The sequence below is a fragment of the Canis lupus genome, chromosome X (assembly GCF_003254725.2).
Source record: "Canis lupus dingo isolate Sandy chromosome X, ASM325472v2, whole genome shotgun sequence".
NCBI classification, from domain to species: Eukaryota; Metazoa; Chordata; class Mammalia; order Carnivora; family Canidae; genus Canis; species Canis lupus.
This window is the reverse complement of record NC_064281.1, coordinates 42958369-42981281: the sequence shown is the minus strand read 5'-3', so window position 1 is coordinate 42981281 and position 22913 is coordinate 42958369. Positions and strand designations below refer to the sequence as shown.

Below are 22913 nucleotides of genomic sequence, written 5' to 3'. Positions count from 1 at the left end.
GAATCTTGCCTCACATTTAGATCTTTCATCCATTTTGAGTTTATCTTTGTGCATGGTATAAGAGAATGGTCTAGTTTCATTCTTCTGCATGTAGTTGTCCAATTTTCCCAGCACCATTTATTGAACAGACTGTCCCTTTGCCAGTGGATAGTCTTTCCTGCTTTATCGAATATTAGTTGGCCATAGAGTTGAGGGTCCATTTCTGGGTTCTCTATTCTGTTCAATTGATCTATGTGTCTGTTTTCGTGCCAGTACCACACTGTCTTGATGACCACAGCTTTGTAGTACAACCTGAAATCCGGCATTGTGATGCCCCTGGCTCTGGTTTTCTTTTTCAATATTCCCCTGGCTATTCGGGGTCTTTTCTGATTCCACACAAATCTTAAGATGATTTGTTCCAACTCTCTAAAGAAAGTCCATGGTATTTTGACAGGGATTGCATAGAATGTGTAAATTGCCCTGGGTAGCATTGACATTTTCACACTATTAATTCTTCCAATCCATGAGCATGGAATAGTTTTCCCTCTCTTTGTGTCTTCCTCAATTTCTTTCAGAAGTGTTCTGTAGTTTTTAGGGTATCAAACTCCAATAAAAATATAAAAATATATATAAATATATAATTTATATATAAAATAATATATAATATATATAATATATATATTATATATATATATATATAAAATAAACTTGACTTCCAAAGGGAATTGGGCTGAGTTTCTGGGAAGCTAGAGGCAGAGCTACTGCTCAGAGATGCCTTGCTTTTCCCACTCTCACCCTGGATAAGGATGTAGCCTAACAGATACCAGAGGGCTATGGATGATATCTGCACATATTTCCTATTTGTTTGTGTTTGTTCTTTATGAATGGCAATATAAACTTCATGGGAAAAAAAAGGACTGAGGCATGGAAAAAAATTTCTCTTATGCTATGAGACCTTGCTTTTGCACAATGTCACCACTCCTTCCATCAGGGACTCTGGGGACCAAGGGAAGCTGCACTAATGTGAGCTGTATCTGTTTCCGATTTGTATGGCTACCTTATTTCAGCCAAGTTTCTAGATCCATGGTTAAATAAGTCAGGAAACAAATCTAACCTTACAGGCCTGTGTGGAAAGAGTCTTTCAACCAGTCTACAGCAAATCAGAAATTATTCAGAAAGCTGTAACCTAAGCATATATGTTGTAATCTGTATGGGGAAGAGACTATGTTAGTACAAAGGTAGTCACACAGCAGCATCTAAAGAGCAGAGACCCAAAGGACAGAACATTACCAATGCTTATCCAATCCTGCTCAAGGGAGTAAAATATTATCTAGTAGATACAAGTATTCTGGTAGCCACAGAAGGACACTCTATTATGGAGGGCAGGAATAGTTCACTAGGATTCTCTGTATCCTAGATGAAACAGACTTATAAAGCAACATTGAGCAAGTCCTAATATGTAGACATAATTATGGTATATACCTTATAGAAATGAATGAAGATTAAGGGAGCAGATACAGGAGAAAGTGTTTAGAATAGTGCAAAGCACATGTTAAGCACTCAGTAGTCATCATCTATTATTATCTAAGACCAAAAATTACCTTTGGCCCAATTCCTTTGTTTTTTCATCTGCAAATGGTGATGATTTTACTTCTTTCTGTCATATCCTAATGTTTTTTTTACTTATTTCTCTTGGCTGATTGCTCTAGCTAAAACTTCCAGTATTGCTTTGCCTTTTTTAAAATTTATTTCTTTTTATTGGAGTTCAATTTGCCAACATAGAGCATAACACTCAGTGCTCATCCTGCCTAGTGCTTTGGCCCAATTCCACATTCAGTTAGTAACAGTTTAACTATCAATTCTGGGTTTTGCTGGTATCTTAATAATACCAGAAAAGAAGTAACTTGGAAGTAAACTCAACAATTCTCATCAAAATTGAGTTTCTCAGTCTCCACAACTGAAGACCAGGTCACGGAACTGTGGTCCTCAATGGTTCTGTACATCAGGTGGCATTTTGATTGTCACTATGAATGGGTTGCTGCTGGAATTTAATGCCAGGAGCCAGAGATGCTGTGGCTGAGGACAACCATATACAATAGAAAAACTACTGCACCAAATGCTCATAGTGCTAGAATTGATAAACAGTGCCTTGAACTACAATGAATCCATCAAGATACTTACCTCCAAGGCCTAGGGAGCTAGCTGAGCCACATCTGGACTTTATCTAAATGTAAGATCCCATAGCTCTTATATTTATCTATAATTTCATATCTGATAGTCACTCTGTCTGCTGCTTCCAGAAAGTTCAGCCAATTAATCCCGATGATATGTGCCAATAGAAGAGCTCCTGTGGTATCTGAAATTGGCTCATTAATTCCAAGTAAAATTTGCTCTCAAAATTCTAGAGAGGGTCAGGGTCTGGTAACCCACGAAGGTCCCTTAAGGAAGAGGTTATCTAAACCTTATGCAAAACCACAGCAGAGAATTAGACTAGCATACTCACATTGGTGAGATCTTCAAAAGCTGATCTTTTTTTGCATAGTCTTCTAGGTGAAGATGAAGATATCTTTTCTTGATAATTCTCCCCTCTCTAAAAAAGTAAAAGAGGTAAATGAGTATATCCAATCACGAACACTTTTCAGGGACTATTGGGTCATCTATGGGGCTCAGGGGGAAACTCCAGAATCTCCAAGCAACTGGGGATGCATATAACAAACTATAACACAAGGAAATGTTAGCACTCACTGCTGCTTAGAGAGTCCCTGAAGGAGGTAATCATTGATCATGGGGACAAGACTAAGATGATGACCTTCAGTGTAACCCTTAGAATGAGCAAAATAACTTGGTAAAGCTAGTTTTCCCTCTTAGTTCTCTCATCTTTATGGTTATCTGATCCAAGATTAACAACTATCACGACCACCCTGCCTCTCTCCCAGTCATTCCTTTAATATGGATGCTCTCAAGTGAATTAGTTCAATAATTTAACAAATATTTAAGTATCTCTTGTGTTGAGTATTTAAGACATTCCCAATAAGGACAATAACATGCATACCTAGGTACTGGTCCAGGATAACCTCTTTACTATTACTAGCTGTTAACCTTGGAAAAATCACTTACTCTCTTAGCCTTAATTTTCTTATCAGTAAAATTGGAATGATAACCTTATTTGAGGATAAAATGAGAAAATACGTATTTTTAAAAGTCTGTATAGAGGTGCCTGGGTGGCTCAGTCACTTAAGCATCCAACTCTGGATTTCAACTCAGGTCATGATCCCAGGGTCCTGGGACCAAGCCCAACATCAGGCTCCGCCCTCAATGGGGAGTTTGCTTGAGGATTCTCTCTCTCCCTCTGATCCTCCTCCCATTTGCATGCTCTCTCTCAAATAAATACATCTTTAAAAAATAAATAAAATAGAATAAAAATCTGTATAAACTATAAATGTACATAAATCATATTTTTAAATAATGTGATTTTAAGCCTCATAGGGAAAATTTTGAATTTTTTTTAAAGATTTTATTTATTTATTCATGAGAGACACACAGAGAGAGAGGCAGAGGCACAGGCAGAGGGAGAAGCAGGCTCCATGCAGGAAGCCTGATGTGGGACTTGATCCCGGGACCCGGGAATCATGCCTTGAGCCAAAGGCATCAGATGCTCAACCACTGAGCCACCCAGGCATCCCAAATTTTGAATTTTTTTAAAGTATACATATTCATGATTTCTTTATCATTATTATTTTTTAAGTATCCTCTACACCCAACATGGGGTTTGAACTCACAACCCTGAGATCAAGAGTCAGATGCCCTACCAGCTGAGCCGTCCGGGTACCCCAAATTTTGTGGGGTTTTGTTTTTAATTAATTTTATTTAAATTCAATTTGCCAACATATAAATTTTGTGTTTTGAGAAAGGAGTTTGGTAATCCATATTAACCTCTAATTGTTAGTATATATGAAGGAGAGATAGTAGACAGGAAGTGAGGTAAATATTTTGGAGCAAAGGCGGCTTTATTTCTAGGTATTATTTATCTGTGCATGCCTTATCCAACTCCCAAGTGAATAATACCATCTCTATGGGACTAGAGGTTAGGGTAAATCACACTGTAGGGCTCTTCTACACCCTAACAGTTTTTCTTTAGCGAAAACCTCCTAAGTATCAAATCTCCTTTATGAAGTAAGAACCTTGCCCTACTTATATCAGTTATTATAATGTGAAGCAAAGCATTAGGGTCACATCATTTATTTACTCTGTTCATCTACATCATGAACAATTAGTATATGATCTGATCACAGTAAGTGATCAGAAGTTTAGAGAATTGGAATCAGTACAATAGACCAATCTAACACAGCAGAACAATCCTGAAAGAGCTAAGAATTACCTCTATTTTTGAATTGATTAAGCTAAGAAATCAGTAAACTATTAGTCTTTTATCTAGTTCATGATAAATAATATTTGGTGGTTACACAAAACTCACAAATTAGCTAAGAAATAAAATATCCGTCTGCTATCCAATTCCCACTTAATATTACCAGTAGAAATAATCAGCCCCAAATAAAATCCACAGGTGAAAGTGAACTCAGTAAAGTTTAGATTTATAAAATGTGCCCCAAGAAAGCTGGATTGGGAAAAATAACTACCACAAAAGAAAACTTATTATGGCAGAACTCTAATCAGCAAATTTGATATAGACAAAAATCTGATCAATGTATCAAATCTTTCTTGCCAAATTTATATATAAAAAAACATTTAGCACCTCCATGAAAATCATTTTAATAAAATAAAAAATGAAAATCATTAGAAAATGTTTATCTGTGCTGAGAGAAAACCAATCAAGGAAATTAAATTGGCCTAATGATGTTTGCTCCAGAAAATACTCCCTTAATGACAATTCATCAGTTTTAGTAAAACTCTGATTAAAATATGTATGATGATGAACAAAGAACAACCCAGGGTTGGAATGACAATGTCAAACTATCCACAAGGTCAAAACAGCAAAATCAAAATGGACCCCTTCTTCAAATTTAACAGCTATAAAAAGCATAACATACTTGTTGACCTAATCTTCGTACTCTCCCCAGGATGTACTAAGCAGACTCCCAGCAAGGTACTATGAGCATCTCCCAGAAACTAAGAGTGTAGAGGTTGTCATTAACAAGAGCTGAGCATTGTTTGCTTTTGAAGGTTGTGAAGGACACCCTTCACTTCAGCTATGCATTATGGGAAAGGAGAGTTCACACTTAGAACCCAAGTTCTAATTTGCTGGTCTTCTTCAGCTACAAGGGGTACTGCTCCTTCCCAATTTCTCAGGTTAAACAACACATACTCAGAATGATTCAGAAGTGAGAATAGGGACTGACTCAACATAGGAAGAAGCTACCTGAGACACCATTGGGAGAGGCAGCTTGCTCTAACCTTTTCGGATTGGCCATTATTACCACTGGGCACAATTTTGCTGGACCGAGATTTCTTAGTCTCAGGTTTGGAGCTTCGGGATGGTAGTGGCAGTGGCATCTCACAGGTTCGGCAGTATCTATCCAAGATAGAGCTGCAATCAGAAAGGGACTCTTTAAAAAAACACCATTCACCAGAAACATCGCATAATTAATACCCAATCTCTCTAGAGCATATCTAGAAGTAAACATACTTTGAGTTAGGCAGGTCTGTCTTTAAATCTTAGTTCTATCACAATTAACCTTGGGCAAGTGATACACTCCCTGGGCTTCAGATGGAGACAAGTATACCTACCTCTGTAGGGTAGGTATACTGTTCAAATTAAATAAGATATTCTATCTAAAAAGCCTAGCACAATGCTTGCCATCCTCTGTGGGCACTGGAACTGTGGCCCACCTCCTAGTTTAGGCCTGGAAACATTGGGAACAAGTCACATGAGTATTTTGCATTAAAAAAGATCAAGAATATCACAGATCATATAGTATGGAAGCCAACTGGAAGGGTTAATATTCTTTAAAAGGCACAGGGTCCTGGCACAGCAATTATAATGATGCTACAGAGAAGATACAAGAATGCACTACACACACACACACACACACACACACTAATGCATGATAGGCCAGAGTATTCAAAGACTGCATTCAATCAGAAGAAACTGTAATCCAGTTCCAGAGACACCTGGTAGGAAAAAAAAATTCAAAAGATGAGATAACAATAAAGGAACTAACTTACTGAAAATCACTCAACATAAAAATTTAACCGTCGTTACAGCCTTGGGGAGAGTCTTATCTTTGTTCCCTATCAGTAGGGTACCCCATTCTACATTCCTTAAGGTTCTTTTTTTGTGAGTGTTCAATAGTTAGGATACACTTATGTGTCTCACAAGCAAATGCATTATTAGGAGGAATTGGTTTTTGGATTTATGAGACTCTTCCCACTCAGATGAAACTGCCCTTCCAACCTCACCCATATTCAATCTCCAAATTCAAATGCATTTGAAAAAGAACAGGCTCTTCTAAGAAAGACCCTAAAGGTAATGTAATAAGCTTAGCTTACCATTCTGTACCAGATATTTCAGGCAATGGAAAATACTAATGCAAATAAATCATGCATCTTATAAGTATTCACATGCATAGCTCTAACAGTAACATAAAAATGTGACAAACGATTTAATAAAGGTAACTACAAAGTACTACAAAAACACAATGGGAAGCCAATAAACTTGTCTGGGAAAGGGGTGGAAGAAGACTCTATAGTGGAGGTTATATATGATCTAGACTTAAATGACAAAGAGGTTTCCAAGTAGACTGGGGAGCATTCCTGGAAAAGAAAGCCTTAGCCCAGGCAGAACATCAGGCTTGAACAAGTCGAGCATGGCAGGTGCAGGGACACCCCAGTTGCCTGGAGTATGGAGTATAAAGAATATATTGGGGAGGAGTTAGAAAGGGGCTGAATGCTAGGCTGGGGCCAGGCTGTTCAGAAGGGGAAGTGGAGAAGACTGCAGCTTGAGGGGTTTTAAAAAGGAGAAAAGCTGATTTAGGTTTTGCTTTGGATGAAGAAGTATTGCACATTTTGTTAGGAAAAGTCAGCATATGTGCCTTCACACTTTATTATGTCAGTTGGGTCCTCACAAAAAAAGATACACAGTATAAATATAATTCTTTCCATTTTAGAGGCCTTAATGTGTTAAGTGACTTACTACACAGAACAAATGATTAAGCAGCAGAGATCATCCAGCTCTTTCCAGGGCTCTTTCTAAAACACCATTATGTTTCTCCAAGCATACTCAAAAGCACTCCAAAACCATCTATGATCCAAAGTGAAAGGCTGTAATGTGGTAGTGGAAGGAGACAGAATGAGTAGAGTTTTTAGGAAACAACTGGATTTCTACACAGGACAACTTAGCATCTTTGAGCCTTAATTTCTTCATTTGCAATAGAGGAATACCACCATTTACTTGCAGAAGCATTGTATGGCTCAAAAGCAAATTTGTATGGGCAAAACCAAACCCATGGTAGGCCCTCAAAATAAGAGGTCCGTCTTACTTTCCTTCTTCTCCCCTAAATACCTCTTTTCCATCTCATCTCTCAAAACTCAGCCAAGCAACAATAAAGCTAAATTGGGTCTACCCACCCTTAACTGCATGGTACGAAAACCACTTACTCTCCTGTTATTATTCACACCTCATACAATGTTTTATGGATGACAAAAGACTCGTGTTCTGAAACTTTTACCTTTCAAGGGGAAAGAAAAAATAGAGTGGACTCAACAGGCTAAAAAAACATTCATCTGATGATATCACAGGTAACTAAACCTCAGAGAGAATAAGGTTTTTCATATGATATTCATACACCACCTTCTTTATCCTAAACACTAATCACTTGCTTTGGGGGACACACAAAGTGACTTAAGGAACTAATTTCTCTGCCATTGGGAAGGGAGAGGCCATTGACACCACTAAAAACAAGCTTTCATTAAGGGACATTCAACAGAACATCTCAAATTCTACCACCTACAGAATGGAGCCACACTTGGACGAGAAAATTAAAATCCTTTCCACCTTCCAGACTTTCCATCTTCCCTATATACACACGATTAAGTGCTGGAGACCCCACTGAGCATCCCAGGGCTGGTGCTAAAAACACAAACAAGGGCAAGCTGGCTTGTTTAGAAGCCCAGTTGCTTAGCCTCCAAAACCATAGATCAAGACAGTGTACAGGAAACAACAGCAACTTCATTTTACATATAAAAGCAGGTTACAGGCAGCATGACACAGGGGAGAGAATGTAGCATAGTGTCCACAAAACCAGCGCTGGGCTGGAAAGGATGCCTAGGGTCTAGCTCTGACTTTGCCCCTAGTTGACTGGATGATTCTAGGCAAATCCCTTTTCCCTCTCTAGGTCGTTTCCCCACCTAAGAAAATGAGGCAATGGGACCAGAGCCCTAGCTCCGGAAACCACGGTCAATAGACCAGCAATATTAGCATCACCTGGAAGCCTGCTAGCAATTTAAAATCCTAGGGCCCCCCCAAAAATAAAAATAAATAAAATAAAATAAAATCCTAGGACCCCAGCTAGACTTACCAAATCTGAAAAGTGCAAGTTAACAATATCCCCAGGTGATTTGTAGGCATTTCAAAGTTTAAGAAGCACTGTTCTAGGGTCCTTCGACCTCCAACATTCTAGGATCCTAAGTGAACCAAAGCACAGAGCAGTGGGAAAGCCAGAGCTGCAGCAGTTGGGGTAGGGTATAGAAGAGAGCCAGTGCAGATAAAGGGGATAACAAAGGAAAGAGCACCCGTTTCCATCCTCCTTCATATCCTCCATCGAACCTGTAATTCCAAAGACATCCTGCAAGTATGCACTCTCTGACTTAAATACGTCCCGTGGATGAACTTGATCCTCCACACTTCCACTTGTGAAAAGACGTTTTTTAAATGTACTCTGATTCAGGCACGTGTACTGGTCGCTCTATCTAAAAGGTAGGACCCAGTCTCCTTTCTTTTTCCATCTCACCCTCTAAAACACACTCCCTGCCCAACTTCGTACAAACTGCTGACATCAGAACAAAACAAAGATTTCATGGACAGGAGATGCCGATGCCGATGCCGTGCTCGCCGGCGAGAGAAGAGTATGTTAACATGGGGCTGGAGTGGTGCTCAGGCATCAACCCGCGTGCGATAGGGCCGGACATTCGAGCGGGCAGTGTAAGCCCAAAGGCGCCTACCTCACATCAAGATTGAGGACAGAACAGGAAAGATCATGGACGCACTGCACTCCTAGACCAGGAGAGGCTCCGGGAAATGAACGGAGCTCCGTGTTGTAGTGACCCGTGTCCTCCTCAAACCGGCCTGTGCTCGCTCCAATCTGCCGAACAGCGAATTTTGAAAATTACAGCCTCAGAAGGAAGTGCGGTGGTGATTGGCCAGCAGGGGCCAATCAGCGTGCACAGTTGGGGCGCGTGCTCCCCTAAGGAAGGAGGGGCGGGGCTGGGTGTTTTTAAATTGAACTCCGCGGCTAATAGACTTCGCATTGGGGCGTGGTTTCGAGTACAATTGGTTGAACCCGCTGGACTAACCAGCTGAGCACTGGGTCAATTTAAAGAGGTGTTTTCATTTAAATAATCCTGCTGGAAGATGGTGCGGGAGAGTGGCTGCATAATGCAGATTCAGACCAATTAAAATATTAATATTAATAACCCTTCGTAGAGTCAAATGTTAACTCCTGCTGGCTTCACATATCTCCTTGTGAGGGAAACAGGGCAGAAATTATTGCCCCTATTTTATGGTTAAGCACCCATAAGTGCAGTAGACCTAATAATAGCATCAATTTACCACTAGCTCTGTGCTGCTATAAATTTTTATTGTTTAAATTCCTGTCCAAAAAGATAGGTACTTTTGCTAGTGCTGCTTTACAGATAACAAAATAGTAGCTTGCTAACTGCCCGATACCACAAACCTGCATTGTGGCAAAGCAGGTATTACAACTCAGATATTCTCATTCATTTCACTCACTCACTCACTCACCAGTTATTGAGTACCTGCTTTCTTCCAGGAGCTAGAAAAACTATATATGAGTAACTGACAAAAGCAAGAATCAATAGCCTTGCCCTGTCCTCTGAAGATGTTAAGAGTAAATGGAGATACCGAGGATAAAATCTAGGACTTGCTGGATATACAGCAGCTACTCTACCACTAAACTACTTTCCTGCCTTTATTATCAGACCATTCTTCCTTTAGGATCTCACAGCTTCTACATTAAAGGTGAAATATTCAGGGGCACCTGGGTGGCTCAGTCGGTTAAGCCTCTGCCTTCAGCTCAGGTCATGATCTCAGGGTCCTAGGATGGAGTCTCAAGTCAGGCTCCCTGCTGAGCAGGGAGTCTGCCTCTCCCCCCTGCTCACACTCTCTCTTTCTCTCTCCCTCTCCCTCTCTCTCTCTCTCTCTCTCTCTCTCTCTCTCATAAATAAAATATTTTTTAAAAAAGCTGGAATTTTCACATGATCCCAGGCCTTCTTCTCTTTTTAATCTCCCTAGGTTTTCTCATCCAGATCCACAACTTAATTTTTTTAAGATGTTATTTATTTATTTATTATTTATTTATTTATTTATTCATTCATTCATTCATTCATTCATGAGAGACACAGAGAAAGCCAGAGACATAGGCAGAGAGAGGAGAAACAGGCTCCGTGCAGGAGCCCTACATGGGACCTGATCCCAGAACTCCGGGATCACATCCTGAGCCAAAGGCAGATGCTCAACCACTGAGCCACCCAGGCGTCCCAAGATCCACAACTTCAAATATCATCTAAAAACTGGCCCTGAACTCCAGATTCATAAATCCAACTTACTACACATATCCACTTGGATGTCTGATAGACAACCTCAAACTCAACATTTTCACAATGCTAACCAAACCTGATCCTTTTTCCAATATCTTCCATTTCCAAAATTTGTACCACATCAAGCCTGTTAAGCCAGAAACTTGGGTATCATCCTTGATTCAAACTCTCTTCTATCACCTTACCTTCCCATATCCTATCCTTCAGCAAGACCTTTGATTCTACCTTAAAACCATACCTTACATCCATCCATTTCTCTCCACCTCCACTGCCACCACAGTCTCTCATTTGGACCATTGTCAAGAACCTCCAAGCTGCTCTCCCCCTTTCCAATCTTGATCTCTAATGTGAATACAATACAAGATCAATCTTTTTAAAAAAAAGAAAAATTAGGGATGCCTGGGTGGCTCAGCAGTTGAGTGCCTGCCTTCGGCCCAAGCCATGATCCTGGAGTCTGGGGATCAAGTCCCACATCAGGCTCCCTGTATGGAGCCTGCTTCTCTCTCTGCCTATGTCTCTGCCTCTCTCTGTGTGTCTCTCATGAATAAATAAATAAAATCTTAAAAAAAGAAAATTATATCATCTCTCTCATGCTTTAGTGGTTTCCCACAGAACTTAATATCCATACTCCTTACTCTGGTCTACAAGGTCCTGCCTATATCATCAACCTCTTCTCACACCACTCTTTCTTGTTCACTACATTCCAGCCATAATGGTCTTCTTTCAAAGCTTTGAATATAATAAAACTCTTCTCCTCAGATCTTTGTACATGCTATTTCCACTGCCTGGAACATTCTTCCCTCTATTCTTTAAATTACTTGGTTTTTTTTCCTGATGCTTCAAGTCTCAAATGCCCCCTCTTCAGAGGCCTGCCCTGACCATGTTATCTAATGTAGGATTCTCCTCCCATTCCTTTATACTCTATCTCGGCCCCTTACATTTATTTTAGAGTAATTATTGCTATTTGTAATTTTTTAACCTATGTTCTCACTCAAGAATGCAAGGTCCTTACCTAAAGAGTATTACACTAAGTGAAGTAAGTCCTACAGAGAACAACAAATACCATATGATTTCAATTACATATGGAATCTAAAAAATATAACAAATGAAAAAATATATGTATAACAAATGAACAAACAAAAAACAAACAGAAACAGACTCATAAATAAAGAGAATGAATTGGTAGTTGTGTGAGGGGAGATAGATAAAGGGAATTAAGGAGTAAAAACTTCCAGCTATAAGACAAATAAGTCATGAGAATGAAAAGTACAGCATAGAAAAAAAAAAAAAGAAAAGTACAGCATAGAGAATATAGCCAATAATATTGTAATAACTTTGTATGGTGACAGATGGTAACTACACTTATTATGGTGAGCATTTTGTGATGTATATAATTATCTAATCATATACCTAAAACTAATATACGTCAACTATACCTTAATTACAATTTTTTAAATTCTAAAAATTACAATGTACAATAAAAAATAAAACAAAAAGAATACAGGGCCCATAACTATAAGGGCCATATCAATTGTGCTCTATCTCCAGTCATTAGCATTAACAATAGTTCATATTTAACAATTGCTTATTCTATGTTTGATGCTGTTCTGAGACTCACAATAATAAAATGAGGTGTTAATATTCTCATTTTGCGGAAGAGAAACTTAGAGTACAGAGAAGTTTAGTAACTTGCCCAAGATTACACAGCTAGCAAGTTATTGGACTGGGATTTAAATCCAAGCAATCTGATTCCAGAAACAGACACATAATCATTACCCTATACTTGCCTCTTTGACAAATGATTAAAAATATTTGCTAACTAAGCAAATTAGTATTTTCTTTTGAGGGTAATCACTATGGACAAATGCCCCACTGGGATGCACTAAAAAAGAAATACATTATTAACCCAAGTCACTTTAAGTCTTCTTTATTTTCTTTAATTTTTATTATTCAAGTATAGTTGCATACAATGTTATCTTACTTTCAGGTGTACAATATAGTGATTTGACAATTCTATACATTACACAATGATCACCATGATAACTGTAGTTACCATTTATCAATACACAACACAGTTATCATATTATTGACTATATTCCCTGTGCTGTACTTTTAATTTCCCTAACTTTTTTATTTTAAAACTGGAAGTTTGAACCTTCACTTACTTCATTCATCCCCTCCTCTGGCAACCACCAATTTATTCTCTTTATGAATCTGTTTCTATTTTTTGTTTGTTCATTTGTTTTGTTTTTGAGATTTATATATAAGTGAAATCATATGGTATGTGTCTTTGTCTGACTTATTTCACTTAGCATTACACCCTCTAGGTCCATTCATTTTGTCATAAATGCCAACAGCTTGTTCTTTTTTATGGCTGAGTAATATTCTATTATATATACATATATGCTTCCATCTTGGTTATTGTATGTAATACTGCAATAAACACAGGAGCACAAATATATCTCTTCAAATTAGTGTTTTCATTTACTTTGGGTAAATACCCAGTAGTGGAATTACTAGATAATATGATATTTCTATTTTTAATTTTTTGAGGAACCTCCATACTATTTTCCACAGTAGTTGCACCAATTTACATTCCCACAAATGGCACATGAGGGTTCCCTTTTCTCCACATTCTTGCCAACACTTGTTTATTTTTTTGATACTAGCCATTTTGACCCATTGCAAAGTGAGATTTCATTGTGGTTTTGATTTTCTTTTCCCTGATAATCAGTGTTATTCAGCATCTCTTCATGTGTCTGTTGGCTATCTGTATGTCTTCATGGGAAAAATGTCTACTCAGGTCCTCTGCCTATTTTTTCATTGGATTATTTGTTTTTTTGGTGTGGGGTTTCATAAGTTCTTTATATATTTTGGATTTTAACTATTTATCAAACATAACATTTGCAAATATATTCTTCCATTCAGTAGGTTGCCTTTTCATTTTGTTGATGAAAACAACAACTTCTTCTTTCATTGTGTATAACTTTTTCTATTTTGGTTCAATCCCAATAGTTCATTTTTGTTTTTGTTTCCCTTGCCTGAGAAACATAAATATGTTTCTAAGACTGATGCCCAGGATATTACTGCCTATGTTTTATTTCAGGAATTTTACAGTTTCGGGTCTCACATATGGGTCTTTAATATACTTTGTTTTTATATATGGTGTAAGAGAAAGGGGTCCCATTTTTCCAATATTATTTATTGAAAAGACTGTCTTTTCCCCATTGTATATTCTTTCCTCCTTCATCATAGTTTTATTGACCATATAAACATGGGTTTATTTTCTGGGTTCTCTATCCCATTCCATTGATCTATGTGTCTATTTTTGTGCCAGTTCCATATTATTTTTATTACTATAGCTTTGTTGTATAGTTTGAAATCAGGGAGCATACCTCCAGCTTTGTTCTTCTTCCTTAAGATTGCTTTGGTTATTTGGGGTCTTTTGTGTTTCCATATAAATTTTAGGATTATTCTAGTTCTGTAAAAAATGCTGTTGGTATTTTGATAGGTATTGCATTGAATCTATAGATTCCTTGGGTTATTTTTTTTTTTAAAGATTTTATTTATTTATTCATGATAGTCACACAGAGAGAGAGAGACAGAGAGGCAGAGACACAGGCAGAGGGAGAAGCAGGCTCCATGCAGGGAGCCCGACGTGGGATTCGATCCCGGGTCTCCAGGATCGTGCCCTGGGCCAAAGGCAGGCGCCAAACCGCTGCGCCACCCAGGGATCCCGATTCCTTGGGTTATTATGAACATTTTAACAATATTTTTTATTAAGGGAGAGAGCATTAGTACGGTTAGGGGCAGAGAGAGAGATAATCTCCAGCAGGCTCCACACTCAGTCTGGAACTTGACGCAGAGCTCTGTCTCACCACCCTGAAATCATGACCTGAACTGAAATCGAATTGGACACTTAACCAACTGAGCCACCCAGGCACCCTGGACATTTTAACAATATTAATTCTTCCAACCTATCATGATATATCTTTCCATTTGTTTGTGTTGTCTTCAATTTTTTATCAATGTTTTATAGTTTTCACAGTATAGGTCTTTTACCTCTTTGATTAAATTTATTCCTACATATTTTATTCTTTTTGGTATAATTGTAAATGGGATTGTTTTTCTTAATTTCCCTTTCTGCTACTCCATTATTAGTGTATAGAAATGCTACAGATTTTTGTATATTAATTTTGTGTCTGACAATCTTACTGATATATTAGTTCTAATAGTTTTCTGGTGGAATATTTAGAGTTTTCTATATATAGTATCATGTCATCTGCAAATAATGACAGTTTTAGTTCTTTTCCAACTTGAGTGACTTATATTTCTTTTCCTTATCTGATTTCTATAGCTAAGATTTCCAGTACTAAGGTAAATAAAGGACTGTAAGCCTTTCTTTAGTCAAGAGAAGAGAAGTTCTATCTATCAAAATAACAGCAATATAAAAATTACAAAAGAGCCTATTTCATTTTTCCTATTTCCTCCCAGATTTTCACAAAAACAAAAAGTTATTGAGCAAAAGATATAAATTTCCCAAAATTTTTAAATTTGTTTTTCTCTCAACCTTCATGGCTCCAGTTGACTTAACCTCTCCTTTGTGTTGCAATCAGAGAGAACACTGAGAAAATAGGAAATAGAAAATAGGAAATAGTCTATCACTTTCCAGTATTTCCCTCCTCCCAGGCAGACTACATTCTCATAAACTCTTCTTTCTCCTTCCCCCGATAGAAAAGATCTGCTATTATCTACTTCACTTTTATTTTTTTTCTACTTCACTTTTACATGAAAATATATTCCAGATGGACCCAAGATTTAATTGTGAAAATGAAACCATGGAAATACTAAACAAAATATAAAAGAATACTTTTATAATCTTGCAGATGGAAAAACTTTTCTAAACAGAACAAAAATATTAAAGATAGCAAAAGCTTCGGTAAATTTTAATAGCTAAAAATTGAAAATGTGTTTAGCAAAACAAATAAAAAACAAAAACAAGATTAAAAACCTAAAAACAAACTGGAAAAAATCATTGGCAATACAAATGACAAAAGACTAATTTCTAAAAGATACAAAGACAACTTCATAATCAACAAGAAAAAGATGAACCATGCATCAAAAATGCTGTCAAGAAATGAACACTTAGAAATAAAAACGATCGATAAAAATGAAAATATGCTCAATTTTACAAAAAATAAATACAAATTAAAATAGCAATGCATTGTTTTTGTTTAAAACATCAACAAAGGCTTAATAGCGTAACAATAACTGCTATTGAAAAAGGAATGGGTAAACAAGCACTTTATTCACTGTCAGCAGCAGTAAAAACTGCCATAAACTTTGGGAGGTTTATTTGAAAATACTTATAGAATTTTAAATGTTTGAACCCTTTTACCCTGAGATTGTACTTATTCCAAGAAATAAGGATGAAATTTTCCCAAATTTGAGAGAGACATAAACCTACATATTCAAGAAGCTAAGCAAACCCCAAACAGGATAATGTTTATCCAAACAGGATAAACCCAAGGAAATTCAAAGAAAAACATATCATAAATTCCTGAAAACTAAAAGACAAAGAAAAGAGCCTTAAAAGCAGCAAGAGAGAAATGACACCTTTTTAATTGGACAAAATGTTTTTGAATGATGATGGATTTCTCAACAGAAACCATGTAGGCCAGAGGAGATGACACAATATTTTTCAAGTACTACAACACAAAAGCTGTAAACTCAGAATGCTATATCCAAGAAAAATAACTTTCAGGAGTGAAGGGCAAATCAAGTCATTCTCAGAGGCTTACCTTAAAAGAACAGAAAGTTCACAAAACAGAAGAAATAGTAATAGGAAGAGTCTTGTAACATTAGGGAGAAAGAATAGTAGAAGGAGCAAAACTAAAGGTGGACATAATAGGCTCTCCTTCTGATGCTCTCTTGTCAGTATGTTTGAGAGCTATAGCAAAAATTGTAACACTGCTTAATGGGTTCTCATTGTATGTGAAGGAAATGTTTAAAATAATATAGATGGAGGATGGCAGAAGAACACAGTTTCTACACCTCCTTCCATACCTCCTTACTGACTAGTAAAATGTCAATCCAATAGATTGTGATAATTGTGCATATATCATTTAATACCTCAAACTTGCACTAAAAACACTATAGATACATCAAAATGGAATTCAAAAGAATGTTCAAGTAACTGACTGGAAGGCAGGTAAAAGAAAACATATAAATGAGAAACAGAGTAAATAATCTGAAAACAAAAAATAAAATGGTGGACTTAAACCCTAACAGATCTGGGCACTTGGGTGGCTCAGTGGTTGAGTGTCTGCCTTTGGCTCAAGCCGTGATTCTGGGGTCCTGGGATCGAGTCCCACATCGGGCTCCCCACGGTAGGAGCTTGCTTCTACCTCTGCCTATATCTCTGCCTCTCTGTGTGTGTCTCATGAATAAATAAATAAAATCTTAATAAGTACATAGTTAATTAATAAACCCTAACAGATAAATTATTATGTTAAGTGTAAATTGTTTAAGTAGAGGAATTCAAAGAGATTGGCAGTGGATTTGAAAAAAACACATGACCCTATTCAGGTCCTATGCCCATATTTTAATTGAATTATTTGTGTGGGGGGGTTATATTGAGTTGTTTGAGATCTTTATATATTTTAGAAATTAACCCCATCAGTCATATCATTTCCAAATATCTTCTCCCATTCAGCAGGTTGTCTTTTCACTTTGTTGATGGTTTCCTTTACTATACAGAACCTTTTTATTCTGGTGCAGTTCCATTCGTTTATTTTTGCTTTGGCTTTCCCTTGCCTTAGGAACAGATCCAAGAAACTGCTGCTTAGACTGATGTGCAAGGGCTCGCTGCCTGTTTTTTTATTTTTTAGGAGTTTTATAGTTTCTGGTCTTACATTTAAGTCTTTAATCCATTTTATTTTTATATTTGGTGTAAAAAGGTAGTCCCATTTCATTCTTTTGCATGTAGCTGTTCAGTTTTGCCAAGACCATCTATTAAAAAGATTTTTTCTCTTCCCCATCACAAGTTCTCACCTCCTTTATCATAGACTAGTTGACCACATAAGTATGGGTTTATTTTTTCTCTACTTTGTTCCATTGATCTATGCATCTGTTTTTGTGCCAGTACCATACTGCTTTAATTACTATAGCTTTGTAGTATAGTTTAAAATCAGGGAGTGTGATGCCTCCAGCTTTATTCTTCTTTCTCAAGATCACATTGGCTATTTGGGGTCTTTTGTGGTTCCATACAGATGGCCAACTGACTTATGAAAAGATGCTCAACATCACTAATCATTAGGCAAATGCAAATAAAACCATAATGAGCTATCACCTCACATGTGTCAGAATGGCTAGTATCAAAAAAAAAATACGAAATAACAAGTGTTGGCAAGAATGTGGAGAAAGGGGAACCCTCCTGTGCCATTTGTGGGAATGTAAACTGGTGCAACCACTGTAGAAAATAGTATGGAGGTTCCTCAAAAAATTAAAAATAAGAATACCATATGATTCAGCAATTCCACTTCTGGATATTTATCCAAAGAAAACAAAAATACTAAATTTAAAAGATATATGCACCATTACGTTCACTGCAGCATATTTACAATAGCCAAGATATGAAAGCAGCCTAAAGTGTCCATCAACAAATGAGTGAATAAAGAAAATGTGGTATAGATAGATTTTAGTGGAATATTACCCGACCATGAAAAAGAATAAAATCTTGCTATTTGTGACAACATGGATGAGCCAAAAGTGTATTATGCTAAGTGAAATAAGTCAGAGAAAGACAAATATCACTTGATTTCATGGAATCTAAAGAAACAAAGCATATCAATAAACAGAAACAGACTCATAGATACAGAAAACAATCTGGTGGTTTCCAGAGAAGGTTGGTTGAAATAGAGGAAGAGAATTAAAAGGTACAAACTTTCACTTATAAAATAAATAAGACATGGAAATGCAATGTACAGCATAGGGAATATAGTTAATAGTATCATAACAACTTTGTATGGTAACAGATGGTAGCTAGATTTAATATGGTGATCGCTTTGCAATCTATATAAATGTTAAATCACTATGTTGTACACCCAAAACAAATATAATATCTTATGTTTACTACATTTCAATAAAAATGATCCAATGATATAATGTCAACAAGAAGTGCGCTTCAAATATAAGTAGATTGAAAATTAAAAATGGAAAATGACGTATCATACATTATTTTTTTAAAGAAAAAAGCAAGTGTAGCTCTATTAATATCAGAGAAAGTAAACTTCAGAGCAAAGTAAATTGCCAGGGGCAGAGAAGAATATTACATAATGATAAAATGGTCAATCCACAATGAAGACACAGCAACCCTACAGACCCTACTGACATCCAAAGGATAATGAGGGAATACTATGAGCTCTACACACATAAATATGACAACTTAATTGGAATGGACAAATTCCCTGGAAATCACAAACTACCACATACCACAATGCACCCAATATGAAATACATCGTTTGAATAGCTCCATAGTTTTAAAGAAATTCAATTTGTAATTTTAAAATTCTCAAAAAAGAAGTGTCACCTGGTCAAGATTACTTCACTGGAGAACTAAACTAAGTGTTTAAGGAATAATTAACACCAATTCTTCACCATTTCTTCCAGAAAATAGAAGAGGAAGGAATACTTCCCAACTCATATGAAAACACTTCTACTGTGATACCAAAACCATACAAAGACTACAAAAAAAGAAAACCACATATCAATCTTCCCTCATGAAAAGAGATGCAAAATCTTCAGCAAGATATTAGCAAATACAATTTAGCAATATATAAAAATATTATATACCATGACCAAATGATCTGGATTTATTCTAGGGATTCAAGGCTGGTTCAAAAAATCAATCCACACAATCTACCATATTAACAGGCTAAAGATTCCACAAAAATAATTAGAGCTAATAAATGAGCTCAGGGCTGTAGGATACAAAATCAATACACAAAACTCAATTATATTTCTATAGATTTGCAAGGAACAATGTGAAAATAAAATCAAGAAAACAATTCCACTTACAATGGCATCAAAACAAATAAAACATATAGAAATAAATTTAACAAAAGAAGTACAAGACTTGTACATTGAAACCCACAAAATATCTTTAAGAAAAATTAAAGACCTAAATAAATGTAAAGACATCCCATATTCTTCTATTGAAACCCTTAATATTAAGATGGCATCCCCCTCAAATTGATCTACAAAATCAACGAAATCCCTTTCAAAGTCTGTGTAGTTAACATAGCAGACCTGAGAATGTTATCATCTGAAAATCCTGCAGGCAAGGTTAGCCCCTTGGTTAGAATCTGGGAACATGGATTTAGGGAGGGTTCCCCACCACCCTAACAGATAAAGGTAGCTCACTGTACCTTAATTGTGCAAACAATACATCTAATGGTGTACACCAGATTTCCTCCTGGGACTTTGGAGTTTGGGTATGAACTAGGCAGAGGGTGCCCGCACGACCACCCTCCAGTAAAAATTCTTGGCACCAAGCATCTAACAAGAATCCCTCGAAAACATCATTTCACACATGTGGTCACAACTCTAAACCGGGAAAAGTGATGCCAAGTGAAAGAAGTCAGTCACAAAAGACCACCTACCGAATGATTCCATTTATACGAAATGTCCAAAATAGGCAGCTCTATGGAGACAAAGCAAGTTAGTGATTGCCTAAGGCCGGGTAAGCATAGGGTTCGGGGAGCTGGAGTGTGATAAAGAGTATGAGGTTTCTTTTTCCGTGATTAAAATGTTCTGAAACTGATTATGGTGATAGTTCCTCAACTCTGTGAATATACTAAGAATCATTGAGTTATACACTTTAGGTGAATTATGTGGTATTTGAATTATATTTCAATAAAGCTGTTTTTAAAATAACTAGTTAATGAGATATATTGGTTCTTTCAAAAAAAATCTGTTTAAGAGTAGCAAGAAAAGATTTGGTGGAACCAGCGAGGAAGTTACTGCAAAAAGCCAGGCATTTTGGACCTAGGTGATTGAACATTTTTAGCTATGGCCAAACACTTCTATATGATTCTGAGCATGGCAATTTCTTGAACAACCACTAACATAGATTAACCTAGTGCTATCCTTTGCAGGGTAAATGGAAATCAGTAAAACACAATCATTCTCCTCAAGCATTTGGAAAGCCAAGCTCATAACGAAATAGAAAAGGCACTTGCTGGGGATCCTTGGGTGGCGCAGCGGTTTGGCGCCTGCCTTTGGCCCAGGGCGCGATCCTGGAGACCCGGGATCGAATCCCACGTCGGGCTCCCGGTGCATGGAGCCTGCTTCTCCCTCTGCCTGTGTCTCTGCCTCTCTCTCTCTCTGTGACTATCATAAATAAATAAAAAATATATATATATTAAGAAAAGAAAAGGCACTTGCTTTCCTTGAACCTATAAACAACTTTTTTGAAGGAAATGTATCAATAACTATAACACACACACAAAAAGTGCGGTTTTGTGGGTGGGGAGTGACTCTATGAGGGAGGACTCACCAATTCCCCTTTTCATTTGCGGACCACCTTGGCAAAAACGGGCTTCGGTAACGGAGGATCTCGTGCCCTGAGCGAAACACGTTTTCCGAGCAGCTGCGACCTCCTAGTGGCCACATGAACTCATTACCCCCATTCACCCTCTAGATTTGAGAGCAACAGGCACACGTCTCTGCCTGACACCCCCCACGGGGCAAGGACGTGACCACGCGGAGGACTAGGCCAGGGCAGCCCGGGTGGCTCAGCGGTTTAGCGCCGCCTTCAGCTCAAGGTGTGATTCTGGGGAGTCGGGATCAAGTCTCGCGTCAGGCCCCCTGCATGGAGCCTGCTTCTTCCTCTGCCTAGGTCTCTGTGTCCCTCATGAGTAAATAAATAAAATCTTTAAAAAAAAAAAAGGACTAGACCAGTCTTCACTTCATTTTAACATCCTTAACCGGTGGCGGGGGGAGGGGGAGGGAGGAACGCCCACCAATGCTATGGGGGAACTCGGCTACACAGGCTTCCAGATCCCCTTCCTCTCCTCCAAGAGTCTTGGTTTAAAACGTGCAATTCACTGACAAAGATTAAAAACTCTGTCGCCAGTTAATGCTATACTTAGTATAGTATTAGAAAGTATATACTTTCGTCAGACGTTCCAGACGTTTGTTGGTTTCAAAGGAAAACAACAACAACAAAGACAAAATCCGACTCATAGCCTACTTTCCTCAGCTACCTCTCCACAGCTCTGACCAGAAAATTCGTTTATAGACTTACATCCGTAAGGCAAAAGGCCCTGTGAGCGCCTAGGAAATGAAGTTGTACCTCGCGCGAGCCCTAGCCAGCTTGAAACCAACGCCTCGCTTTGTCAAAGGGACTCTCCCCAAGTAGCGGGAAACAAACAAAAGGAGGCACAAAGCAAAACACGGAGAGGGGGCCGGAGAAGTGACTGACCGCTTCAGAGCGACCGGCTGCAGAAAATGCCGCCTCAGCAAATGGGTCCCGGAGCCAGCCGGTCCGACCCCACCGTTCTCACCAGCAGGGGGAGGTAGCGGATCGACGCTTTGCTCGGTCACACTCGAAACCACCAGATGGGGCCAAAAGATCAGAGTAGGTACCCCCTACCCCCACCCCTTAGCCTTTTCTTTTTCTCGAGGGAAATTTCTCTTCTGCCTCTTGGGAGCCCAGAAGAAAGAAAAGGGGTGCCACTCCCCGCGCGCGCACACCCACCTCCAAAATAATGGAAGTGGGGAGAGCCTCATCTAGCCGGCTCTCCCAACCTCTCCGCCAAAGGGCCGCGCATTGACAAAATCGGGTTTACAATAGTATCCGTTTCTTAAGGCCGTATGACAATCAAATGAGATGATGCAGGTAAAACAGTACTGAACAGATTTTCAGTGTGGGAATCGCGTCTCTCAGAAGCAGACTGCCCACTGAAATATTATTACAGATCCCAGGACTCCGCGGCTTCTGAACTGTTGGCTGCCTGAAATTCCAAAGACGTTATTATTTGCTCCCTGAGCCCAGCCGTGTGCCCAGTATTGCAGGCAGATTCGATGAGAGACGCAGGAACTGCCCGTCAGGCTTTCAACGCAGGTGATCCAGGGATAGG

General features: G+C 38.1%; 1 protein-coding gene across 7 annotated transcripts in view; it reads right to left on the bottom strand.

The window, feature by feature from the left end:
* The window catches only part of CCNB3 (cyclin B3), an 88020-nt gene extending 65694 nt beyond the window's left edge, over positions 1 to 22326 (bottom strand). For 5 of the 7 annotated variants that reach the window (XR_007409241.1, XM_049107053.1, XM_025468630.3 and 2 more), the window contains exons 1-3: positions 9157 to 9311; positions 5392 to 5524; positions 2483 to 2569 (exon numbers count right to left, since the gene is read on the bottom strand). Coding sequence is in view for 6 of the 7 variants with exons in the window: in XM_049107053.1 (XP_048963010.1) it covers positions 2483 to 2569; positions 5392 to 5490 (186 nt within the window). In the remaining variant the exon portion in view is untranslated. Of the gene's footprint in view, positions 1 to 2482; positions 2570 to 5391; positions 5525 to 9156; positions 9312 to 22255 lie in introns of those variants that run through there. The other 2 variants (XM_049107054.1, XM_025468632.3) reach the window with 2 other exon arrangements.
* Positions 22327 to 22913: the final 587 nt, after the last annotated feature.